This window comes from Carex rostrata, chromosome 21, assembly GCF_964058835.1.
Source record: "Carex rostrata chromosome 21, lpCarRost1.2, whole genome shotgun sequence".
Taxonomy (NCBI): domain Eukaryota; kingdom Viridiplantae; phylum Streptophyta; class Magnoliopsida; order Poales; family Cyperaceae; genus Carex; species Carex rostrata.
Window position 1 is genome coordinate 2,254,613 of NC_135938.1, and position 24,432 is coordinate 2,279,044.

The 24,432-nt window shown below is 32.4% G+C and overlaps 1 protein-coding gene across 1 annotated transcript; it reads left to right on the top strand.

Moving 5' to 3' along the window:
- The first annotated feature begins 18,695 nt into the window (after positions 1 to 18,695).
- Positions 18,696 to 23,779, top strand: LOC144573602 (protein NRT1/ PTR FAMILY 2.7-like). The gene is made up of 4 exons (XM_078323385.1): positions 18,696 to 18,864; positions 19,156 to 19,373; positions 21,770 to 22,296; positions 22,862 to 23,779. Exons 1-4 carry the CDS (start codon positions 18,774 to 18,776, stop codon positions 23,706 to 23,708), a joined length of 1,683 nt encoding a protein of 560 aa, XP_078179511.1. The 5' UTR covers positions 18,696 to 18,773; the 3' UTR covers positions 23,709 to 23,779.
- Positions 23,780 to 24,432: the final 653 nt, after the last annotated feature.

Genomic DNA, 24,432 nt, shown 5'->3' on the forward strand with positions numbered 1-24,432 from the left:
TTATTTAATTAAAACCTTCATTAATATGTATATATAAGAAAAGGTTCAGATTTTAGTTCCAAGATCAAATATGTTTGCTGAGATTCTATTTGTATCAATTAAATTAGGCTTTTAACTTTTCATAAACCAAGTGGTTTCTTTCCTCAATATATATAGGGAAAATTTCTTCCATGCCACTCCAAAACTTGAAAAATACCAAATTGCCACTCCAAAACTCAAAATTTCTTATTTGCCACTCTAAAATCATCAAATTTACCAAATTACCACAATATACATCTGATATACATATTTAATTAAAATTATTATGAAAAGTATTGTATAATAAAACGTATTTCCGTATTTCCCAAAATTACCCTTCAAGAATAGATGAAATTTCGCTCCAGTAACATTTCACCTCTTTCTCTCTTTCACCCTTCCCTTCGCCTAGCCCTTCCCTTCCCTTCCGTCGGAGGAGGCTGGAGGTCTGGCCGATCTATTGCTAACCCCTTCCCTTCACACATTCCCCTTCCCTTCTCTTCGCCTAACCCCAAATTTCTCTCCAATTGTCTACTATGCATGCAATTCGCATATGCCAGATCTATTGCTAATACTAATCAAGACTCAGTAAAACCGACAGCAAGCAGTAAGTTGGGTTGGAATTTTAGTTATAGTTTAAATGGGTTGACTCAAACCAACAAGCAGGTCAGGAAATATTGACCCAGAACCAACCTATTATGCAGTCAGGTCAGATTGGGCTATTGCATATATTTTAGAAATTATAACGCATTAAACCTCCTTTAAATTCAGAAATTCTAACGCATCAGAAATTCAGCTGTACTCAGAAAAACGTACTTGATTGAGCTCAATTTCGGGTTACCGGGTACTAATATTCATCCAATACAACAACTATGGTTGGATCATGACAGACTGGCAGTACACTGTGGCGGGGCTCAAGAGCTGGGTGGGACACGGCATGGGCTGTCGGATGTGGGTGCTTTGGAGAGAGAGGAACATCAAGATTTTCAATGACAAACGGATGCTGGTACATGTACTGGTACGTGAGATAAGGTGCTGATATGTGCTATGCTGAATGATGCAAGCCATCAAGGAGAATTGATTATTGTCCCGGTTTGAGTCCATCTAATTAGAGTAGTGCAATGTAAATATTTATTTGGAACTATTTAGAGATCCTTTTCTTTCTGTGTACCTTTTGGGTTTGTAAATTTATGTAAATATTTTTTTTATTAATGAAATTGTAAGATTGCAACTTGCCGCCGACCTTAACCTAAAAAAAACAATTGAATTTCTTTTCATAGAAGATGTTTGGTGATGTTTTGCTAGAAGGTAGTTCTTTCGATATTATTAGTAAAATTGTTTCATATGTTTGTTTGATCTTATATTCATTGTTTGATATTTCATTGTGCATTTTAGGAGGCATCATTACTTTTTTGTGCATTTCAAAGGTAGCAGTGTTTATATAATTGTCAGCCGTTTGTTGCTGTGTTATATTGAGTTTTATGTGCCAAATTTATTTGTACAACGATATTTGATGCTTGGTTTGGCTTCTTTAACATGATATTCTTCAGTTGTTATATATCTGCTACAGTTTTTTTATATACCATGGGGGCTATAGTTCTTTAATGCTTGGTTTGGATTTGTAGTCCTCTATAGCATCTAGAAACATATTTATTAAACAAGAGAGTGGCAACACTATAAAAAACAAAAAAAGACTTGAGTCACCCCGATTCTCATTACAACTCACATAACATATGTATTTTTTTCCTGATTAAAAAGTAAAGACATAAAAAGGCAAAAAGAAGTTGATGCATCCCTCTTAATTTCTTGGTGTCATCAGGATTCTGTAATAATAATATTGACAGGAAGGGATAGGTTAGAGAAGCAAATATAATACCAACTATTTATACCAGTAAGCACTTGTGTTATAACAAATATGCATTACCTGCAACCACTTTTACCAACCCACATATACTGGTACTAGACAAAATTAGTATGTAATAAAATGACCATAATTCTGACTCTAATTAATAAAATCAAGAAAATAAATTTAAAAAAAATGCAAAAATCCTTGTCAGACTGAACGGATAAGTTACAGTCGGGCTCCGTACCACTATGTACCACCAAATACACAAATCATGTTTTTTTTTATTTAGAAGAATAACAACAGCTGTGAAAGTTTCTTTTTTCTTGATTTATTCATTTAGATACTTCATTTGAAAAGATCCCTTTGAATTATCCTTCAATGAAGCATGATACAGGTACAATACCAATATGAATGACCAAGTCGGTACAATATGTTGGTACAAAAATGTACAATCCAGCTAGACAAATAAATCTGAAACAAGATGCTAATTTCCTGACCTTAGTAGATATGGGAATCTATAGATCAAAAAACAAACTAAACAATTAAAATATAATTACAGAAAGGAGACACCTTGCATAAGCTGGTAGGCAACTGGTACAGTCTAATGACCATTATCCATCCAATCAAGCCAAATTATGAACAAATACATCTAATGCTCAAATCAAATACTCACCTTTCATGGAGCGGAGTGACAGGTGGACCCTTGTTGAGAGTGATCTCGTCGTCGCGCCGCCGCTTTGAATGCTCCGCTTCACGCGATTTCGTCTCTGTCGGAGAGGGAAGGGGTACTGGAGAGGGGCGGAATCGGGTTAAGGGTTTTGGCGGAGGAAGGGTACTGGAGAGAGGCGAAGGGGACGAAGGGATTCCAGTATTGGCGGAGGAAGGGTTCTAGGTTTTGGTGGACGGAGGAAGGGTGAAAGAGAGAGAGGCGAAAGGTAGAAGGGAAGGATACTGGGGAGAAGGGTAGGATACTGGACAGATCCATTTTCTAATTTCATCTGTTCAAATGAAAAAATGAAGGGTAAAATTGGAAATATAAAAATACGTTTTTTATACACACTTTTCAGTATAATTTTAAGAGAAAATGTATATCAGATGTAAAAATGTGGCAATTTGGTAAATTTGATGATTTTAGGGTGGCAAATAAGAAATTTTGAGTTTTGGGGTGGTAATTTGGTATTTTCCAAGTTTTGGAGTGGCATGGAGGAAATTTTCCCATATATATATATAAAGTTTAGTCCTTCAATTTTCCTCAAGTTAACCAAATTAATTATTCCAACTTATTTTCTTTTAAAAATATGAAAGTTCAATTTGGTGTTGCTTAGGGACCAACTTTACATTATTTTTAAAATTTAAAGACCAAATTGATTTCTTTTTATGTTCATAAACTAATGCGAAGCAGATAAAATTTTCCAAACTATAATATTAGTTAATTTAGAAAATTTCAAAAACAAAAACGTAATTTTTTTTTAAATAATTAAACCAGCATATATACGGCCTTTTAGGTATCTCATAATAAATTAAAATCAGTCAGAAACTTGTGGTGTTAAGAATACTCAACTAAGAGCACTTAATTTCATCCTATACATATTCCATAGTCTAAACCAAGCCTCAAAATTGGGCTAATAGAGAAGGGAAATCATAAACAGGCCTTTGTTACCTCGGCTCTGGAGGCCCAAAATGGTCCGTATGCAAATCCAGCGAAGACAGCAGTGTTGTTGGGCTCAGGTTGGTTATTTCAGTTGTCATATTCAATATAAATTTTATTTAATCAGGACAGTAGGTTAAATAAATATAAAATTTATTTGCTTGGTTTGACACATTAATAGTTAGATAATTATATGAATTCTCTTTCCCAGTCTACAAGATTTCTAAATGTAGTCGAATTTAATGGCTTAAAGGTGTTTAAATCTTAAAAAAACCCTAAATTTGGGGTACGTATAACACGATGAACTTTCTTCTCTTATATTACTGTATAGTAAACAAAACAACCATGTAGGTGAATTTTATAACAAGAACCTTGATGATAATTAATTATAATAATCTATCAAAAATCATATATTTAAGAACTTTTTTTATCTGTTAACTCTTTTACATGTAAGGCAATGATATTTTAATTTTACATGTTGGATGAATCTATGTTTATTTTCATAATTTATACAAGGAAAATTTCATGTATACCCCTCAAAAATCTAAAATTTACATATTTTTCCCTCTAAAGTTCATGATATCATATTTACCCTTGTAAATTTTAAAAACTCACAAATTTATCCAATTTATTGTGTTTTCTATTATAACTCATTTCAAACTTATAAAGTTCTCATTTTTACCCTTTATTAAAATATAAATTTGTAGTTTGTGTAAGAACTGTCCAGTCTTGTTATTGGTTGGCTCCGATGTCAAATGATCTATTTTGGTACTTGTGAAACATACACAATGTTATTTAGGAATATGCTTGTGTGCATGTCATAAGTAAAAAAAAATGAACCATTTGCACTTTCATCTGTCAATTAGAAGACTAAACATTTAACTTAAACATGATACTTATTTTTTATTTTTTTTAATAAAGGGTATAATGGGTACTTAACAAATTTAAAATGAATTTTAATTGAAAAGACAATAAATTGAGTAAATTTGTGAGTTCTTGAAATTTACAACGATAAAAATGACATTATGAGTTTTACAGAAAAAATATGTAATTTTGAATTTTTGGAAGGATATACATGAAATTGAGCAAATCTAGGATGTGATGTGCTCAACAAAAAAAATAAACCTTTTATAAGTTGTTCTATTTATGTCACTTTTCATCATTTTTTTTTTACCGTTTGATCTTATACTTAATTAATTTGAAACTTTTAAAATTTTGCATGTATATGCATCACTCTTGAAGTAGATGAATTTCAACTATTTAAATTTGTTATTTGACGCCAATTTGATGAACTTTTAGAGTTATGCTCCCAACTACTCTTAGTGATCACATCAAATTCTAGCTTTTGCTCCATAAAATTCTCCCTTTATTTACTTACAATTATATCTAAACGAATGACTTTCTATAATGTAATATTTTTATGAAGTTGGTGAGCATATCAAACCAGTTTATTAACATACAATTATATATAAACGAATGACTTTATAGCTTCTAATTAATATTTTTATTTTAGAAAATTGTGGTTCTCTAGACATGCGTTTAAAGAAAACAAGTGAATGAATGCTCTTAAATATTTTTATTTAAAAATAGAAGTTCCCTAGACACATGCATTAAAAAAACAAAAAAAAAAAACAATTGAATTATGCTTATGACCAGCCTTTTAGACATTCCTACCAGAACGCATTTGAGCGCACAAAATGCGTGACCGCACAAGGAGGACAATTTTCTTTGTGCTTTCTTTATGAGTTTATGCTTCGTTTTCTCTCCATCCTCATTATATATATATAATCTCCTTTATCCCCATATCAAGACTCATATCTATATATGGTATGGTGCGGGCCGGGGAACATGTTCTTTACTTTTGACTTGTATATTTATTCTCGAAATTCCTGATCTGTACATGGCTTGACCCTTTTAATTCTGCAACAAATCACATTTCACAGATTCTGCAAAGGTGGACATATTTTTTAAATAAAAATAAGGGTGAAAAGCTCATCAAAATTGGCCATTTTGATTTTAGAGCTTAGAATATTTTTCCAATTCCTGTCAATCGTCATCTACAAACGACTCTCCACTCAAAAATATAAAAATAATAAAAAAAAAATCAGCTTAAACAAAGGAACAAACCACAGTTTATAAAAATGGAAACTCTGGAATTAATCCTTCCCTTGTGCACAAAATAGTTTTAGGCAGCTCTAAATTAGGGGTGTCAATGATACCCGTTTACCCGTTTACTATACCTGTATTGTATTCGATAAGACGGTTATAGGTAAGATTTGTTTTTTCATTAACTTATTGGGTATGGATATGGATAATAATTTTTTTTCGTTAGATAAACGGGTATGGGTACGGGTAAATACTATTTCGTATTCGTTGGATAATGAGTAATTATATAAAATAAATTACATCATCAGAAAACGTATGCATGTTATTGTAAAAAGAATATTATGCTAAACATGTTATTTTTTTATTTGAATATTTTGTTATTTAGTTAACGAATTAAATTTGTTAGAAGAGTTATTTGTGATTTTGATTTGTTTTACTTCATAAAAAAAATTAGCAGTTAGAATTAATTGTATATTTCTATTTTAATTTTATATATTAGTAATTGTGATTGCATATGTATGACATGATAAGTTTTGATAGATTATTTGTAAAAATAATAAAACTATTATATTTATTTTATTTCTTATTCGTCCATTATCATTTCGTTATCCGCTAATTTTAACTAGTATGTATTGGGTAGGATAAAACAAATTTTTAACGGATATAAGTAGGGTATGAATAAGATCAATTCTTAGTAAATATATGTATGAAAATAGTTCCATCCTACCCGTATCGTACCCATTGACACCCCTACTCTGATTTGTGAGGTTTACTTTTTAGTTATCTAGAGGGAGTTGGAGCCTAGTGATCATCCATTGAAGAGAAGGGATCCATACACCATCACTGCTTTTATTCACCTAAAAAATCAAATCATGCTTTTTCTGACATTGACTGATGTTATTTAGAAGCCGATTTAAGTATAATTAATCTAATCCGTTCGTTGGAAATCGGACGATCCAGATATAAATAACAGGGTTGAAGAACAGATGCACTTAATTAGTGAAGCTGACAAAGCTGGAGAGCTCTCGCCACTTCTGCATCAATTCGTTTCAATTACATTTTCCGCTTAATACAAATTTGCAATCCACCATAAAAATTACAAACTTTCAGCCTACAAAGACAAACATTTCTCAACAGAGTATTACGGGTAAAATCATATTTTTTTTTAACGATTAGTGTATATATATATATATAGCTGGCACCTACATCAATCAATAATAGAATCCGAATTTGCTACAATCCTTCACATGTGAACACTATCTTGAAATTCCTGCTTTTTTAAATCCAGCTATCGAATTGTTTTGAGATGTGTGCACAGAAAAATTAGTTGTTTTGAGATTCGTGCATAGAAAATGTTGCATGGTTGGATTCGGAAAAACAAGAATTTCAGAGTTACTGTTTCCTAACTTCGGATCGCAGCAGATTTATTTCCTCAATAATATATATATATTTAGTGAATGTAAGCAACAGCACTAAAACAACTCCTCAAAACCAACTACATTAAAAGAAAAGAGAGATTGATATGGTGAGCTGGCTGTCGGTGAAGCCGGTTCGGCTGGAAATGACCAAGAATGAAGACAAGAAGTAATGATTTTGATTTTGATTTGTCTAATTTTGTTTTATATTTTCTTAGATTCTTTCATTATTTGGGGTTTTTTAATTAGGAAAAGTGTTCTTTAATAAAGGCCCGTCACAGAGAAGGGAATATAGCCTTGGGCCCAAATGCTGTTGGGCCCACTTGGAGCGCATCCTTTGAAAGAAAAAACGAATTGGATGCGGAATTGATCATCATTTTGTCTGAATTTATCTTTTGGGTTGTGTTATTGTATCTCGGTATCTACCAATTAAATACCGACCCATTTAGTACTAGTTCTAATTTCTGTTGAAATAGAAATTTCAATTTTTTAATTTGCCTTAATTCCTTTTTTTTAGAGTAAATTAAGAAAATAACAAATCCTATACTTAATTTGAAATAATATGTCCATGCATATAGGGGTGAAAACGGTACCGGTCCGTATTCGACAAAATTGATGTGGATATTTGATATCTGAATATCTGTGTGGATATGGATACTGATATGGTTTTAAGTTTTAATTATCTGTATTCAAATAGTAGATATATATATATATCATATATTTTAATATATATTATGAAAAAATTATGTTATTTACTATTATAATTAGATAAATATTATGATGTACTGTTGTAATTTCTGTAGTCAGGTGAGACCTTTAGTAGCGATTTTGTATTGGATTTACTGGATAGTTAAAACATGAACGTGTTTAGGTTGTTTTTTGTTTTTTTTTTTTAGTTGCTAATTGTCACACCCCAAATCTACCGGGGTCTGACAGCCTGCCGCGTGTATAAATCAAGCGTCACATATACACGCAAGGCAGTGGATCTTTTTATATGCATTGCCAATATCCTCACTTGCTGCGTCCGTGTAATGAACCTGAAAATAATCGGGAGAGGGGGGGTGAGAATAAATTCTCAGTGCGAAATTTGCCACAGTTTAGATTATTGGACTTGCAATCAAACTCTATATTCAAAAATGAAACCCAAACAATAAACAATGCAAACATATACATATAATCATAAATAACAGAATGCCAATGCACGACAACAGTTAATTCAACCCGCAACACAGTTTACGGAATTTCCAAGATGAATTTCAAACACAACATATATTTTGGCTTAACTCGATTCATAACTCAGTTCATAAGGGCTTGTAGCAATTACAGATGTTCTTTCGAGCTGGACCGTTATCAAACCCACATCTGTAGGGTTACAGGCACCTACAGATGGCCAACCAAGCTGGACCCTTTATCAGACACCCATCTGCAATTGCTGTTTGGCTTAACCATTTCCTAAGGTCCGGTTACAAGTCACCAATACAGGTCAACTTGACAAATGCAATCACATGGAATCAAAGTTACCTATACAGGTCAACTTTGCTAAATCTCAAGCAAATATATATATATCAAAGCCACACATACAGGTCAGTCTCGCAAAATCATAGCAGGTCAACGCATAAGTCAGCACTAAACCTTAATCCAGCCACCTAAACAGATCGGTCTGGCAAATTCTAACAGGTCAACGCATAAGTCAGCAGCGTCACCTTAATCCAGCCACCTAAACAGGTCGGTCTGGCAAATTCATAAACACAGGTCAACGGATAGGTCACCGTCACCTTATCCAGCCACCTAAACAGGTCGGTCTGGCAGATTCACATCAAGAACAATTAATAGAACTAATCAAATAATAACCATACCAACATGCCAAATAATCTTAACCAAACAATTCAAATCATTCTCAGTTATGCAAGAATCAATCTACAGCATGAATTCCAAAATATGCAACAATTAATCATTCAACATGACAAACGAATAAACAGTTTAATTCCTGAAAATAAAGTATTAAACAAGTCCAAGAATCTCGCACCTTATTATGACGAGCGTACCGCTTAATTTAAAGATCAGGCGTCTCGAATTGACTCGCGAAATCTGGCTCGACTGAGCCTACACCTATATTATACAATTACTTGGTTTAGTTCGGTTACATTCTCAAAACTTAGATTCCAAAAGCCGTCTTTCAATTCGTCAATTCGTTTATACCTTTCGGCTCATTTATAATCATTTTAATTCAAGTCCAATTTCAAATTTACATATACACATCATGTCATATTCCTTTTTATCACTTAACCTCCATAAAAATTCACACCCTTGCACCTTAGTCATATAAACCATACACCTTTCCATATATAGCCACAATTTGCAAAATTTACCAATTTAGTCTTTGTTCAACCCAACGCCGAAAATATAAAAGAGATGAACAAGAGTTATCAAATATACACATTTAATCAATTTATTCTCATACTAATTTGGTGGTTGTACGTATAAAAGATTTAAGAGGCACCCAATAATTTTCCCTAATTACACAAACCATAAATCAATCAAAACCAAATAAATTTCAGATTTTACAATTTTCCCAACTATACAAACCAGAATTAGGAGGTGTTAGACTAATCGAGAGAGGCCAATTCACACAAGAGGAAGTCACAAGCAAGCCGGTGCCAAGAGGGGGTCTTGTTTCACAGCTCCTCAAATCCGACAAATCAACGAGTCTCAAACACCTCTAGAAATCAGCAAAGATGGCACCACGCCAACACCAGCACGGCACCAAGCGAGCATCGGGACAGCATCAATCAAGCACCGAGGCAACACCAAGCCTAAACCCTAGTTTCTAGGGTTTCACGGGAGGGGAGGGGAGGCAGGAAAAGAGGAGGGGCAGGGGTTTCGGCCGGGTCTGGTGGGTCAGACCGAGAAGGAAAGAGAAGAGAGAGTGGAGCGGCGGCGGTGGCTGGCCGTTGCAGCGGCGGAATGGGAGGGGGCGGAGCCCTGTTTTTGGCGGAGAAGGGAGGAGAGGGGGCGGGGGCTGCAGCTCTCACGGCCAGAGAAGAGAGGAGAGCAAGGGGAGCGGTTTCGGTGGGTTCGCCGGCGACGGGAGAGGGGAGGGGCGGAGTCCTCTGGCTTTGGCGTAGGAAGAGGAAGGGGACGGAAAGGAGAGGGGGGGGGGGCTGTCACGCACACAGAGAGAGAGGAGAGGAAATAGAGAGGGTTCAGGGTGTTATAAATTTGACTGTTTTAAGATCCGTGCTGCAGGTATTTGAATGGTTTGAGATTTTCCAAAAGTCATGCGAATATGAGATAATCCAGAGGATGTGAATTCTGGTGGTCCCGAAAACTTAGTTAAATATGGTTAAGTTCTCATTTTCAATTATATTCAAAATCAAAGAAATGAATAGTTTCAGGATTCGTGCAAAATTAGATCAAAGGGTTATAAATTTCAGAAGTTATATGACTTGAGCGTTTGATCTAAAAATTACGTTTCTTTTATAAATTCGAATCGAAGGTTAGTAATAATTTCATATGAATATTTTGTACTTTTATTTCTCTATTCTAATATTCAAATCATTTGGTATTAATTGTACATCTCTATTTATATATATTATTTAATTAAACTTCTATAATTCATTAATAACAAGATTTATAAATTTCATAATTTATGTGTACAAATAATTCGTATTGTTATATTTTATTTTATGTTTAAACTCTAAATTTTAATAAACATAATTTCATATTTTAATATACATAATTTCATATTTTATTTATATTACGAAATTTTAATTAAACTTTTTATTTAAACCAAATGATCGATTAAGAAATTTAATCATGTTTTAAAATTTCAGAATGTAACACTAATATATGATCAGATCTGGTTTGATAATTTTGCAAAAATGTTTGTGACATGCACAGATTACTGAAGGCTAAAATAAAAATGCTCAAGTTGGAAAAAAATGTTAAGGCTTTTTCTATGTGGTGCTATTTTTTATTTAATTTTGAGAATCTTCCACTAGATGTCTAAATCATTTGCAATAGCATTAGTAAAAGAATTAGCTTTACGGCTCTTTCAAAAAAAAAATTGTCAAGTCTCGAACTGCGTGCTATATTTCAGCTCCCAATTCAACCAAACAAGGAATTTTGAAATATTTATTTAGTTTTCTTATCTTTTGAAGCCGATTTTTTTTAAAATACCCAAAAAAAATTATTTTATTAAAAATAACCAGGTTCTGAGTGGAATTTTAAAAATACTCAGGCCGCAGATTTTTTCCGCGCTCTGAAATTTTTATTCCGGGCTGCGGAAAAAATTTGCGCTCTGAATTTTTTTTTTTAGATTTTTTTATTCCGAGCGCGGATTTTTTCTGCGGCCCGGATTTTTTTTTTTTTTTTTTTTTTTTAGAGTTTGGAGAAAGAAAATATCCATGGTTTGATTTTTTTTTATAAACTAATTTTTTTTAATAATATATGTATAATATATGTGTATGTATATAATTTTTTTTTTATAAACTAATTTTTTTTATAGGTTGAGCGGTTCAGATCGACTGTTTGAACTTTGAAAATGATAGAGAGAGATGGAGGCATGATGGAGGCACAAAAACATGGAGGCATTTGAACCCCACTCATATACATATACATATATTATATATACATATATAAATATATTACATATACATATACATATATAAATATATTACATATTCATATACATATACATATACATATACATATACATATACATATACATATACATATACATATACATATACATATATTATACATATATTATATTATGAGGGGGGTTCAAATGCCTCCATGTTTTTGTGCCTCCATCTCTCTCCATCATTTTCAAAGTTCAAACAGTCGATCCGAACCGCTCAACCTAACCTCCATACTAAAATATTTTTGGAGACCAAATTTTATATTTTTAGGAATTTTTTTACTATTTTTTTAGATAGGTACAAAATCAGTAAATCTGAACCATCTAAAAACAGTATTTTTGTACCTATCTAAAAAAATAGTAAAAAAATTCCTAAAAATATAAAATTTGGTCTCCAAACATATTTTAGTATGGAGGTTAGATTGAGCGGTTCGGATCGACTGTTTGAACTTTGAAAATGATGGAGAGAGATGGAGGCACAAAAACATGGAGGCATTTGAACCCTCCTCTATGTATATATAATATATGTATAACTCATTTTTTTTATAATATATGTATATGTACCGATTTTTTTTCTTTATATTAAAAAATAAATAAAATTTTAAAAAATATCTAAATTCTGACTGAAATTTGAAAACTATCCAAACCGGTGCTCCAATAACCGGAATAGGCCCTTCTTTCCGGTCAACCAATTCCGGGATTTAAAAAAATGGTCCGGTTAATGGTTAACTGGAAAGGTTATTGGTATAGCGCAATTTTAATATAAATCCGGTTAAGGGTGCACCGGTTTTGGTTTTTTTTTTTTTTTTTTTTTAAAACAGAATTTTTTTTTGTATTAAAATATTACAAATGTTGAATATATTTCTTTGAAAATAGATGGAATACAATATAATTTGATTTATTAGAAAGATTGCAACAAATAACCCGGATCAATATTTTTCAGGTCAGATTTTCGCGGCTGTAAGAAAAATTAATATATTTATTTATGTGTTATTGGAAAAAAAAATGCTTGGATTGTGAGTTATTGATCCCGGTTCAAAAGTCACTTCTAAGTAATTCAGAAAATATTGTAATCCTTCTAGTACATTTAATTTATAAAAAGTTGTATCTATTTTTGAAAAAAAAAACAAAAACTTTAATTTATTTAATGATTGTTTTTCAAAAAGAATTCTCAAAATAGATACAACTTTTAATAAATTAAATATACTAGAAATATCACAATATTTTCTGGATTACCTAGAAGTGACTTTTGAACAGGGATCAATAACTCACAATCCAAGCATTTTTATTTTTTTCCAATAACACATAAATAAATATATTAATTTTTTTTACAGCCGCGAAAAATTCGGCCTGAAAAATATTGATCCGGGTTATTTGTTGCAATCTTTCTAATAAATCAAATTATATTGTATTCCATCTATTTTCAAAGAAATATATTCAACATTTCTAATATTTTAATACAAAAAAAAATATGTTTTCAAAAAAAAAAAAAAAAAAACCAAAACCGGTGCACCCTTAACCGGATTTATATTAAAATTGCACTATACCAATAACCTTTCCGGTTAACTATTAACCGGACTATTTCTTTAAATCTCAGAATTGGTTGACCGGAAAGAAGGGCCTATTTCGGTTATTGGAGCACCGGTTTGGTTAGTTTTTGAATTTCAGTCAGGGTTTGGATATTTTTTTAAATTTTATTTATTTTTTGGATATAAATAAAAAAATCAGTATATGTATATATAATATAATATATGTATAATATATGTATATATAAACAGCTATAACTTTGGTTAGGAAAGTCGAATTTGCGCATATGAGCACTTTCTGGAAAGGTGAGAATGAGACGGATTTGATCTTGCACTGGTTGTACACCGGGCATCGTCGCATCGGAAGCATCAAAATTTCAAAAAGAAACGTTGTTTAGTGCCTCAAAAACTCAGTTTAAGTTTTCGTTCGACGGTAAACGTACAACGATCGGTATTTTGTTTAGTATAATTTAGGTTTTTGTTGTGTAATTATTAATTGTGGAATTTTTTAGTTTGCATGTAGAGTAATTAGGTTTTTGTATAATTATATTATATTATATAATTATAAAAAAACCTTAATTATATATAATTATATGTAATTATATTATACATATATTATACATATATTATATTATATATACATACACATATATTATATTATATATACATACACATATATTATACATATATTATAAAAAAAATAAATCAAACCATGGATATTTTCTTTCTCCAAACTCTAAAAAAACAAAAAAAAATCTGGACCGCAGAAAAAATTTGCGCTCGGAATAAAAAAAATCTAAAAAAAAAAAATCCAGGCCACAGAAAAAATCTGCACTCGGAATAAAAAAATCTTAAAAAAAAATCCGGGCCGCAGAAAAAATCTGTGCTCGGAATAAAAAAATCGGAGCGCAAATTTTTCCCACGGCCCGAAATAAAAATTCCGGAGCGCGGAAAAAATCTGCGGCCTGAGTATTTTTAAAATTCCATTCAAAACCTGATTATTTTTAATAAAATAATTTTTTTTGGTATTTTTAAAAAAATCGGCTTTTGAAGTACTAGCAGCTAAGGTTTACTTTTATATTAGTTTTATCGCAGTCTAATATATTTCGGTCCGTATCGTTTGACAGAATTCATATTCTCAAATTTTTTTTTAAACCATAAATAATTAAATGAATTTTACGGAACCAATATGATGGCTTTTTTTTTTAAAAAATCATAAGGACCGTGGGAACCGTTCGGTCTTGCCTTTTCCCCAGACCGTGAGAATCATTCGGTCTCAATTTTTTTTTTTTATAAAACAGAATTTTTTTAAATTTTTTTATTTTTTGTATTAAAATATGAAAAATATTGACATGTAGGCACATCACTCGTAAGATATGTGGGTTTCATTGGTTCAGATTCGTTATTTGAAGCCGATTTGATAGATTTTAGACTTGAGTTCACCAAGGAGCTTGGTGAACTTAAGAACACCCTAGTTCTACTCTATATATGTTGCTGATGCCTATATGTTGCTGATGCCTATATATTGCTAATGCTTATGTTGATCATATTATATGTTTTACAAATGGTTAGGCTAGCCCATATTACAATAATTGATAACAAAATATAATAATTACATATACATCACCATCGGCTCAGATATTAATAATCGCTAGAAAACTAGAATCTGCCAACACCAATTCAAACAAAACAGATGGTGCAAGAATCAAGATACTATTGCAATTGGCTATTAAAATTCATTAGACAACATCAATCACATTTTCCATCGGTGGCAAAACAAAAGGGATGGCGTTGGGTTCGCCAAACTCGATGGCCGAACGTGCGCTGCCGATGGTATATTGATTAACGCCATTGGTTTTGAGCCGGGGCGATAAACAACGGTTCAAAATCCGATGGCGGGACATGATTTTAACCGATCGATAGTGAAGTGTTTTTCTCTAGTAGTGACTTACAAAACATCTACATGTGTCTCACTAGTACTCTATACAATCACCATAGACGTAAACCTAAATCAAAGAGATACAATCATGCCATCGAGGACATCCTCCATTTATTCAAAATTTGCCAATTATGGATGTCCATCACCTTATCATAAATTAGATGATGTATCAGTCTAGTCTTATCGGCAAACATCCTTCTATTATGCTCCTTCCATAACACCCACATTTCCATCACCCAAATGGTATCCGAAAATTCCATCTGCATGTGGCTCGTGCATGGTGGTATACTCATTGCCACCTTAATATTTTAAAATTTTAACCTTATCTGTACTTTTCTTCAAATTCCAAATCTACATTCCATGCGACCCACCCTGCACATAACTTTTGGGTTTCACTCATCTTCAAACACTAGTACATAAAACACAACTATACATGGCATATCATATATACAACAATAGAGTAGACACTTTTCGCGAGGGAAGAAACGCATTTATGACGATATTCCCTCACGAAAAGTACCGTTGTGAAAAGTCATTTTTTTATCCTCGCGAAAAGTGTCTCATTCTTGTTGTATGGATACCAAAAAAATAGTATATAATGGTAAGAGCCACTCACGCGAAAAAAAAAGCTCCCACATACACAAATTAATTTATACAGGTGATGGCCATCTCTTATTATATACATCTCATGTGTATTATATGTGTATAATATAAACTTACAAAATCTTTATTTGTATGCTACAAATTGTAAATAAAAAGTTATCTAAATTAATTTCAATAATAATTGAAAACATAAATTGAGGTAATTAATATTGAGAATTATAAAATAAAAAAGTTACCAAATAAATAGACATTCACAATAAATATTTTTATCCTTCTGACTCCGTCAAGTTTCAAATCCACTGCCGATGTCAAATCGACAATGAAATTTTATCTGTTTAATTATATTTATTATTTTCGAGCAAGGGCAATCCGAAAAAGAAAAAAAAAGATTCCTCTCCAAAGTGTTGGGTAAGTCAAAATCGTTAAATCCATTGTGTACCCAGTTTAACCATGTATTGGTCCAAATGCAAGTTGAACTAGATTGACTGCTCTGTAAATCAATTTGCACCCAAATTTGACAGGAACTCAAAATGATTCAGACCGAATATTAAATCCTAAATTGGAAATTATTCGAATCCGACATGACTCAACAATATATGATTTCCACCACCTCTAATTATCATTGCTTTGACTTGCACCACAATTTTGTACGAAACAAATCAATGGAATATATGCTCACTTGTCTTGCTAAAAAAGTGCCACTGTTATGTATTTTATTAGTTAATCCAAGGGATATATGCAGATCTTAATAGACAATGAGGGATTGCAATCCCTACAAAAATTTATTGATGCATTATGTCTTATGAGTAGAAATCTATTAATATTAATTAGATCAATGAAAGATGAAATTTGACATTGAAAATGTGATTTGTACTGTATTTATATATATATTATGAGTAGAACTAGGGTGCTCTTAAGCTCACCAAAGTTTTGGTGAGCTTAACTCTAAAACTTATCAAATCGATTTTAAATGACGAATCCGAACCATTGAAACCCGCCTACCTTACGTATGATGCATCTACATGTAAAATTTTTAAACATTCAAATTAATTTAGTATAAAGTCAAGTGGTCAAAAAACGTTCAAAAATGAATGCACTAAAATTAATTTATTAACCTTCTAATTTTGACTGCTTGACTTTATACTAAATTAATTCGAATGTTTAAAAATTTTATATGTAGATGCATCACACGTAAGGTAGGCGGATTTCAACGGTTCGGATTCGTCATTTGAAATTAATTTTATGAGTTTTAGAGCACTAAAACTTTGGTGAGCTTAAGAGCACCCTAGTTCTACTCATATATTATATATAAACAATGATAAAATTTGATATAAAGTCAATCATTTATCAAAGGATTTAAAATGTATAACCGTTTATTTAATTAACGCCATTTAATGAAATACATGACCGACCTATATTTGCAACAAATTTCTATAAATTGTTTTTAGTTTTGAAAACTTATTGAATTGATTTGAAAAAATATTATCATAATTGTCAAGTTTGTCCATTGTCAATAAATATAAACTAATATTTTCCCAAAATAAAATGTTATTTTTTCCGCCAACTCCAAAACACATTGATCGAGAAACTTTTTAATAATTCATTGCATAATTTCGAAATTCTTATTCAACCTCCAACATTAGTTTGAAGATAGAGATCATGTTCGAAATTTATATGACATGACAGGATAATCAATCAAGTGATAAATGCACAGAAGTGAAGAAAAATTGGACTCTGATTGTGGAGTAAAGGTTGACTAATACTCTATATATATTTAAGTTGTCAAATGAAGAGTAGCAATGGAAGTACGAAATGATCTCTTCAGATAAATTAACTTATTTGCATGTATGGTCCATTATCATAATTACATATTTATTTTCTAGACATCTTATTTTTTTAACCGGATCAATTTAAGTCAACTCAATCTGTCAAACGAAATGTAAAACAAGAGAAAGATAGAATATGTAATTTAGTTCTTATTAAATTCAAGCAACAACCAAGCATGCATGCATGATGTTGAATAAATGATATTAGAAGCAATTTATTATAAGTTAAGGGCTTATATGTAAAATGTATAGAATAGTTTAGACAGTTACTGTAGCAAAAATAGAGATAGCCTCCAACGGTCATATTGACTCTGTAACATATATATATATATATAGAGAGAGAGAGAGTTAGGCTGGGGTGCTATGGATAGCATAGTGACCTCTATGCTACGGCTCAATATTCGAGTTTTCAAAATCCAAACGGTCGATCCGAACCGTTCATCTTATTCTCCATATTAATATCTGCTTGGAGACCAAATTTTATAATTTTCTGAATTTTTTTACTATTTATTAAGCCACTTTGAAAATCGCTAATCCAACGGTTTTACTGTTTTGTTCAGCCACCGTTGGATCAACAATTTTGTAAAATACTTAATAAATAGTAAAAAAATTCAGAAAAATGTAAAATTTGGTCTCCAAACAGATATTAATATGAAGAATAAGATGAACGGTTCGGATCGACTGTTTGGATTTTGAAAACTCGAATATTGAGCCGTAGCATAGAGGCCACTATGCTATCCATAGCACCCCAGCCTAACTCTATATATATATATAGACAGTGTGTAACAGAAAGAAAAAAAAAATTTCAAATATACAAAATTTCTATCTCCTCAGCTTTACATCTCTCAAAAATAACACCTTAACTTATAATAAATTGCTTCTAAAATCATTTATTCAACACATGACCTGTATTAATTATTAACATTGTAAACCAAACTAATAAATTAAACATACATTCTAAACCAAGGTATATTATTAATTACCTAAAGTGTAGTAAATAACATTTCTTATTTTTAATATATTTGTTGACGGACACCAAATCCGCTAACTTCCGGGGATAAAAAAAAAAACAAAAAATCTACCCCATGCGCCTATAAATGCCACCAACCAGAATAAGCAAATATATATATGTTCTCCTGCAGGCACAACACAAGTGCTTCAAAGTTCAAACTCCAAACTTAAAGGAAGCTTTCTCAAGGCAACAAAAATGGCATCAGAAAACTCAAATTTAGATGAAGAGAAAGCAGAGAAGTCACCTCACAAGCAAGGTGGCTGGATCACTTTCCCTTTCCTCTCAGGTGTTCTCTCTCACTTCCCCTTTTTTCCCTTGCATACTAATTAAAAGGTTATCATCGGACATACCAGCACATATGGATTCATTACAAGTTTACAACCAATCGGTACGGTACCAATACCAGTATAAGATATTTCCTGGTTTTTTATATTTAATTTATCATAATATTTAATCACGGCCAGTATGCTCTGGAAACTAATTAATGTTCAATATTAGTGAAAAACACCTATGACAAAAAAAAATAGATGCTAACAGGACATCATCATTCCAATAAATTATTGTTTTTCTTTTGAAGGGAGTATTCTGGGAGTAGGATTGGCAATGCATGGGGTGATGAGCAACTTCCTGGTGTACTTGATACAAGAATACAATGTCAGGAGCATTGATGCTGCGCAAATAGTAAACATCATAAACGGGTCTGTGAGTTTGGCTCCTGTTGCTGGTGCCATTGTTGCTGATGCTTTCATCGGCTGCTATTCTGTCATTGCCATCTCTTCTGGAATTCAATTGTTGGTATGTGTGTGCTTTAGTTCATAATTTAATGTTAATATTTGTAATTTTTTCTTAGCTGCTATATATTTCTCAATACAAGTGAAGAAATGATATAAATAATCAAGAGTAGAACTAGGGTGCTCTTAAGCTTACCAAAATTTTGGTGAGCTTAACTCTAAAACTCATCAAATCGATTTCAAATGACGAATCCGAACCGTTGAAATCCACGTACCTTACATGTGATGCATCTACATGTGAAATTTTTAAACATTCGAATTAATTTAGTATAAAGTCAAGCGGTCAAAAATGTTCAAAAAATGAATGCACTAAAATTAATTTATTAACCTTCTAATTTTGACCGCTTGACTTTATACTAAATTAATTCGAATGTTTAAAAATTTCACATGTAGATGCATCACACATAAGGTAGGCGGGTTTCAACGGTTTTGATTCGTCGTTTGAAATCGATTTGATGAGTTTTAGAGTTAAGCTCACCAAAACTTTGGTGAGCTTAAGAGCATCCTAGTTCTACTCAATAATCAATATTGAGAAGAATTAGAAAAAGATTTGATTAATTTATTTTCTAGGTCTAATTATATACTAGTATCGTGTCTATGCATTGCGAAACATATTATAATTAAAATTGAACATTAAGATTGAATTGAGAAACAAATAATATATAACAGTAACAGAAACAACAACAAATAACTGATTGAGGAGGGTTCAAATGCCTCCATGTTTTTGTGCCTCCATCATGCCTCCATCTCCCTCCATCATTTTCATAGTTCAAACAGTCGATCCGAACAGCTCAACCTAAACTCCATACTAAAATATGTTTGGAGACCAAATTTTATATTTTTAGAAATTTTTTTACTATTTTTTTAGATAGGTAGAAAAATACTGTTTTTTAGATGGTTCAGATTTACTGATTTTGTACCTATCTAAAAAAATAGTAAAAAAATTTCTAAAAATATAAAATTTGGTCTCCAAACATATTTTAGTATGGAGGTTAGGTTGAGCAGTTCGGATCGACTGTTTGAACTTTGAAAATAATGGAAGGAGATGGAGGCATGATGGAGGCACAAAAACATCGAGGCATTTGAACCCTCACAACTTTTTATACATGTCAATGTATATATACATAATTTTTTTTAAAGAACTATTTCAACACAAATGAAATATATACTAAATTTGAAGTTGAAAAGAACTAATAATTGTTTTATTTCTTCACCTAAAATATTCTTATTTATTCAATTGATAGAAATGTCATTTTTCTTACTATTTACACTAAGAAAGACAAAATCGTTTCATCTATAACAAACAAATTGAATATAATATTGAAATAAAAATTCTCCATGTATCATTGCCATTGTGATTCTCTTCTAGTCCAACATTTTTGAAAATGAACAAACAACTATGAAAAGTACTTAGAGCTCTCTTATTTATAATATGTGCCAATTACTTCTGCTTTTTACTTGATATTTAATAATGAAATCCAATCAAGATGTTTCTATTTTTATGTATATGTCTCTAACAAATTGTTTTAGCAATCTAAAAAAGAAAATTTGTATCACTTCGTATTTAGAGTTTGCAGTAGTAATTTTTTCTTGTTGAAATAATATTTTTTACTCTATGTCTAGAGACATCTGAATTCATGAAAAGCTCAAAGCCACTCTAGATTAATATTATTGATTATTTAAAGTAGAAAGATCAATTTGGCAATAATGAAAGTAAAGGAAAAATAAATGTTGTGTCTGAAAGATTTTTTTTCCTGTTTCTGCTCCATTGAGAGAGATTAACATACTATATAACATCAGCAGCACCAGATTAACATACTATTTAACTGGAAAGGTGATTAATGGTTAGGCAAATAAAATTATTGTATAATCGTTGATCATGCCTTTTCAAATTAATTATCTTACATGGGCAATATTCAGATGAGGATTCTATCGGATTAAGAGATGATTTAAGTTGTTTAAATAATAGGATTCTTATTATAAAATTTTATTTCTATGGTCTTCTGTCCTCATTGTCATTCATGTAAATTATTATTTTTGTCATGTCATTTGAAATTAAAATTGCAGAGATACAAATATTTTTAAAATAAAAATAACTAATATGACAAATAAATTGAAAATTTGTAATTGTATGAATATGGTAATATATACTCTAATGTATAAGCTAATGGATAATTCATCTTGCACAGCTTCATCACCGTAATCCATGTATTCCTCTGTAATAGAATTCATAGATACACCCGGTAGGAATCTTGATGTGCCAATCAACTTCACCATTTGAGAAAAAAATGGATAAGTCAGTATACAACAGTCACAATATATACGGGACGATCGATCAGTTCTCTCAAATACAACAATAATTTCATTACATTAATCAGCTAAATTTATTTGATCCAACAGTCACTTGTGCTCTTCATGATGACCGCGGCACTCAAATCCCTCCGACCAACACCATGCGATATTCCCGGTACAGACTCATGTCAGGCGGCATCAATAGGCCAACTCACTGTGTTGTACAGTGCAGTAGCTCTCCTAGCCATTGCAACAGGAGGAACCCGATTCAACCAGGCCACAATGGGTGCGAGCCAGTTCAACCGTGTAGGGGACCAGGCGGTATATTTCAACTGGTTTTTCATCTTTATGTACATCTCCCTCATTGTCGGTGCCACTGCCATTGTTTATATTCAAGATAGCATTAGCTGGGTCATGGGCTTCGGGCTCAGCCTGGGCACTAGTGCAGTAAGTTTGATTGTTTTACTGCTTGGAACAAAATATTACCACAGGCCGGCACCCCAAGGAAGCCCGTTCACCGGTCTGTTTCGAGTGGTCGTGGCAACTGTAAGGAAGTGGAAGGTAAAGTTGTCACAAGAGACCCCTAGTTATCTTCATGGAAATGATGACATGGCATCTCCAAGCCTAAGCTTCAGGTATGTTTATTATTATATCAAACCTTAAATCTTATATACTTAATTACGGGTTTTAATTATACCTTGTAATCTTGTATACTTACCGATTTTTCTCATTAAGTTCAATGCAAAAACATAGTGTTGTTCATTTTCATCAAAGTACCCGAATGATGTGTTATTATTCATGTAATCTATTTAACCAATGATCAACGAAAACATATAAAAATTCATTCAATTTTGCTAAATTTCACATTGGTTCCGTGACCAGCTTGGAGCAGAGCCGAGAAATGGGAACAGCTCTTTTTTCTTTGATTTACCCATTTTCTTCCCAACTATATATCATATTCCTCTTACGTCAACATCAAAGTCTACCAAGAAAGCTATGAAGATATTGACAGCGTACTTTTTCTTTCATGCAGCATTGTTTTAGCTTTATTGTTCAAGCGCTGCATGCGCAAATTCTACTATGTCAATATCTTTAGTTCTTTACAGGTCTAGCAGACCTTGAGGAACTTTGATTCAATTTAGGTGCACTATATATTACAAAGAAAGTTTATTTTAACTAGCTATTTTGTTTAATCATCAGCTTATTCAACCGTGCTGCACTGACTGGCGAAGATGAAATCAACCAAGACGGCTCAATCGCCAAACCATGGAAACTGTGCACCGTGCAAGAAGTCGAGGACTTCAAGTCTGTTGTTCGTGTCTTACCAGTATGGACCTCTTCCATCTTTATCAGCATCTCCATCGGCTGTCAGATGAACCTTTCGGTTCTACAGGCATTGACGATGGACCGCTCCATCGGGCCCAGTTTCTCCATCCCAGCCGGCTCAATGACCGTCCCAGCATCTCTTGCATTTGTCATATTCCTCACTTTCCTTGACCGCATTCTGTTCCCTATTTGGCACAAGCTCACTCACCACACTCCAACCCCGCTACAACGCATCGGCATTGGACATCTCATCAATGCAGTCAGCATGATTTTGTCAGCATTGGTTGAGAGGAGGCGGGCCGTGGTTATCAGTAGGCATCAAGCTGAGGTCCATCCTGGCTGGATAGTGCCCATGTCAGCACTCTGGCTTGTACTGCCGCTGGCATTGGCTGGGTGCGGTGAGGCATTACACTTCCCCGGTCAGGTGGCTTTATACTATCAAGAATTTCCTAAGGCACTAAAGAACACCTCCACTGGGATGATGGCATTGATCATTGCACTTGGTTTTTACCTCAGCACAGTTTTCCTTAGCATTATTCGGCATGTGACGACATGGCTTCCAGATGATTTAAACAGATCAAGGTTGGAGAATGTATACTGGTTGATTGCTATTCTTTCCACAATCAACTTTGGTATTTACATCATATGTGCAAAGTTCTACAAATACCAGAATTCTGTTGTCACTGAGAAAGTAGCTGTTAGTGAGATACCTGCTAGTTAAGAGTGTGGATTGTAGCAATATGTATTTTATGGTTTACTAATGGTATTGTTTCTTCAAAACAAAGCTCAAAGTGCAAATTTCTGTCTCCAATATTCTTTTCCAATACCGAATTCTCAGAAATTAAAAAAAAAGGGCACATTAATGTTTATGTTTGTTTTACAATGTGTAGTAACCCTCAAGCATGCACATAAGATTATGTTTTTATGTTGACACGAATATAATGAATTAATGAAAAAAGATATATATTGGTTCACAAGTCACATCAAAAGGAAGAACCATATTTTTTTATTCAAAACCATGCTCCTGATTTAAATCCACACTAATATGAAAGGGCTCCGTGCGTTATAGGTGTGGGCCGGATTGGCCCAAATTTTGATCGCACAATTCAAAAATTAACTTAAACGGTATGGTATGTTAATAAAGAGGATGCGGATTTGGGGCACAGGAGCAGTTTATTGTTGCCGTTTGTGTAATGAGGAAACATCATGAATTCATGATTGCCTTTTCCTTGCACGAATTTTGTACCGAACAAACGGTCAAAATGACATTAGTACAAGCAGCATAAAACACTAATGCGAAAGAATTTTGACCGGTCTAGACACGAAAATTATAATATAAATATTGAAATATCTTGTTTAGGAAACTAAAATAAATATTGAAATATCTTGCTTAAGAAACTAAAAAAGGAAGTGTACGCATGCATAAAACTTTTATCTTTGATATG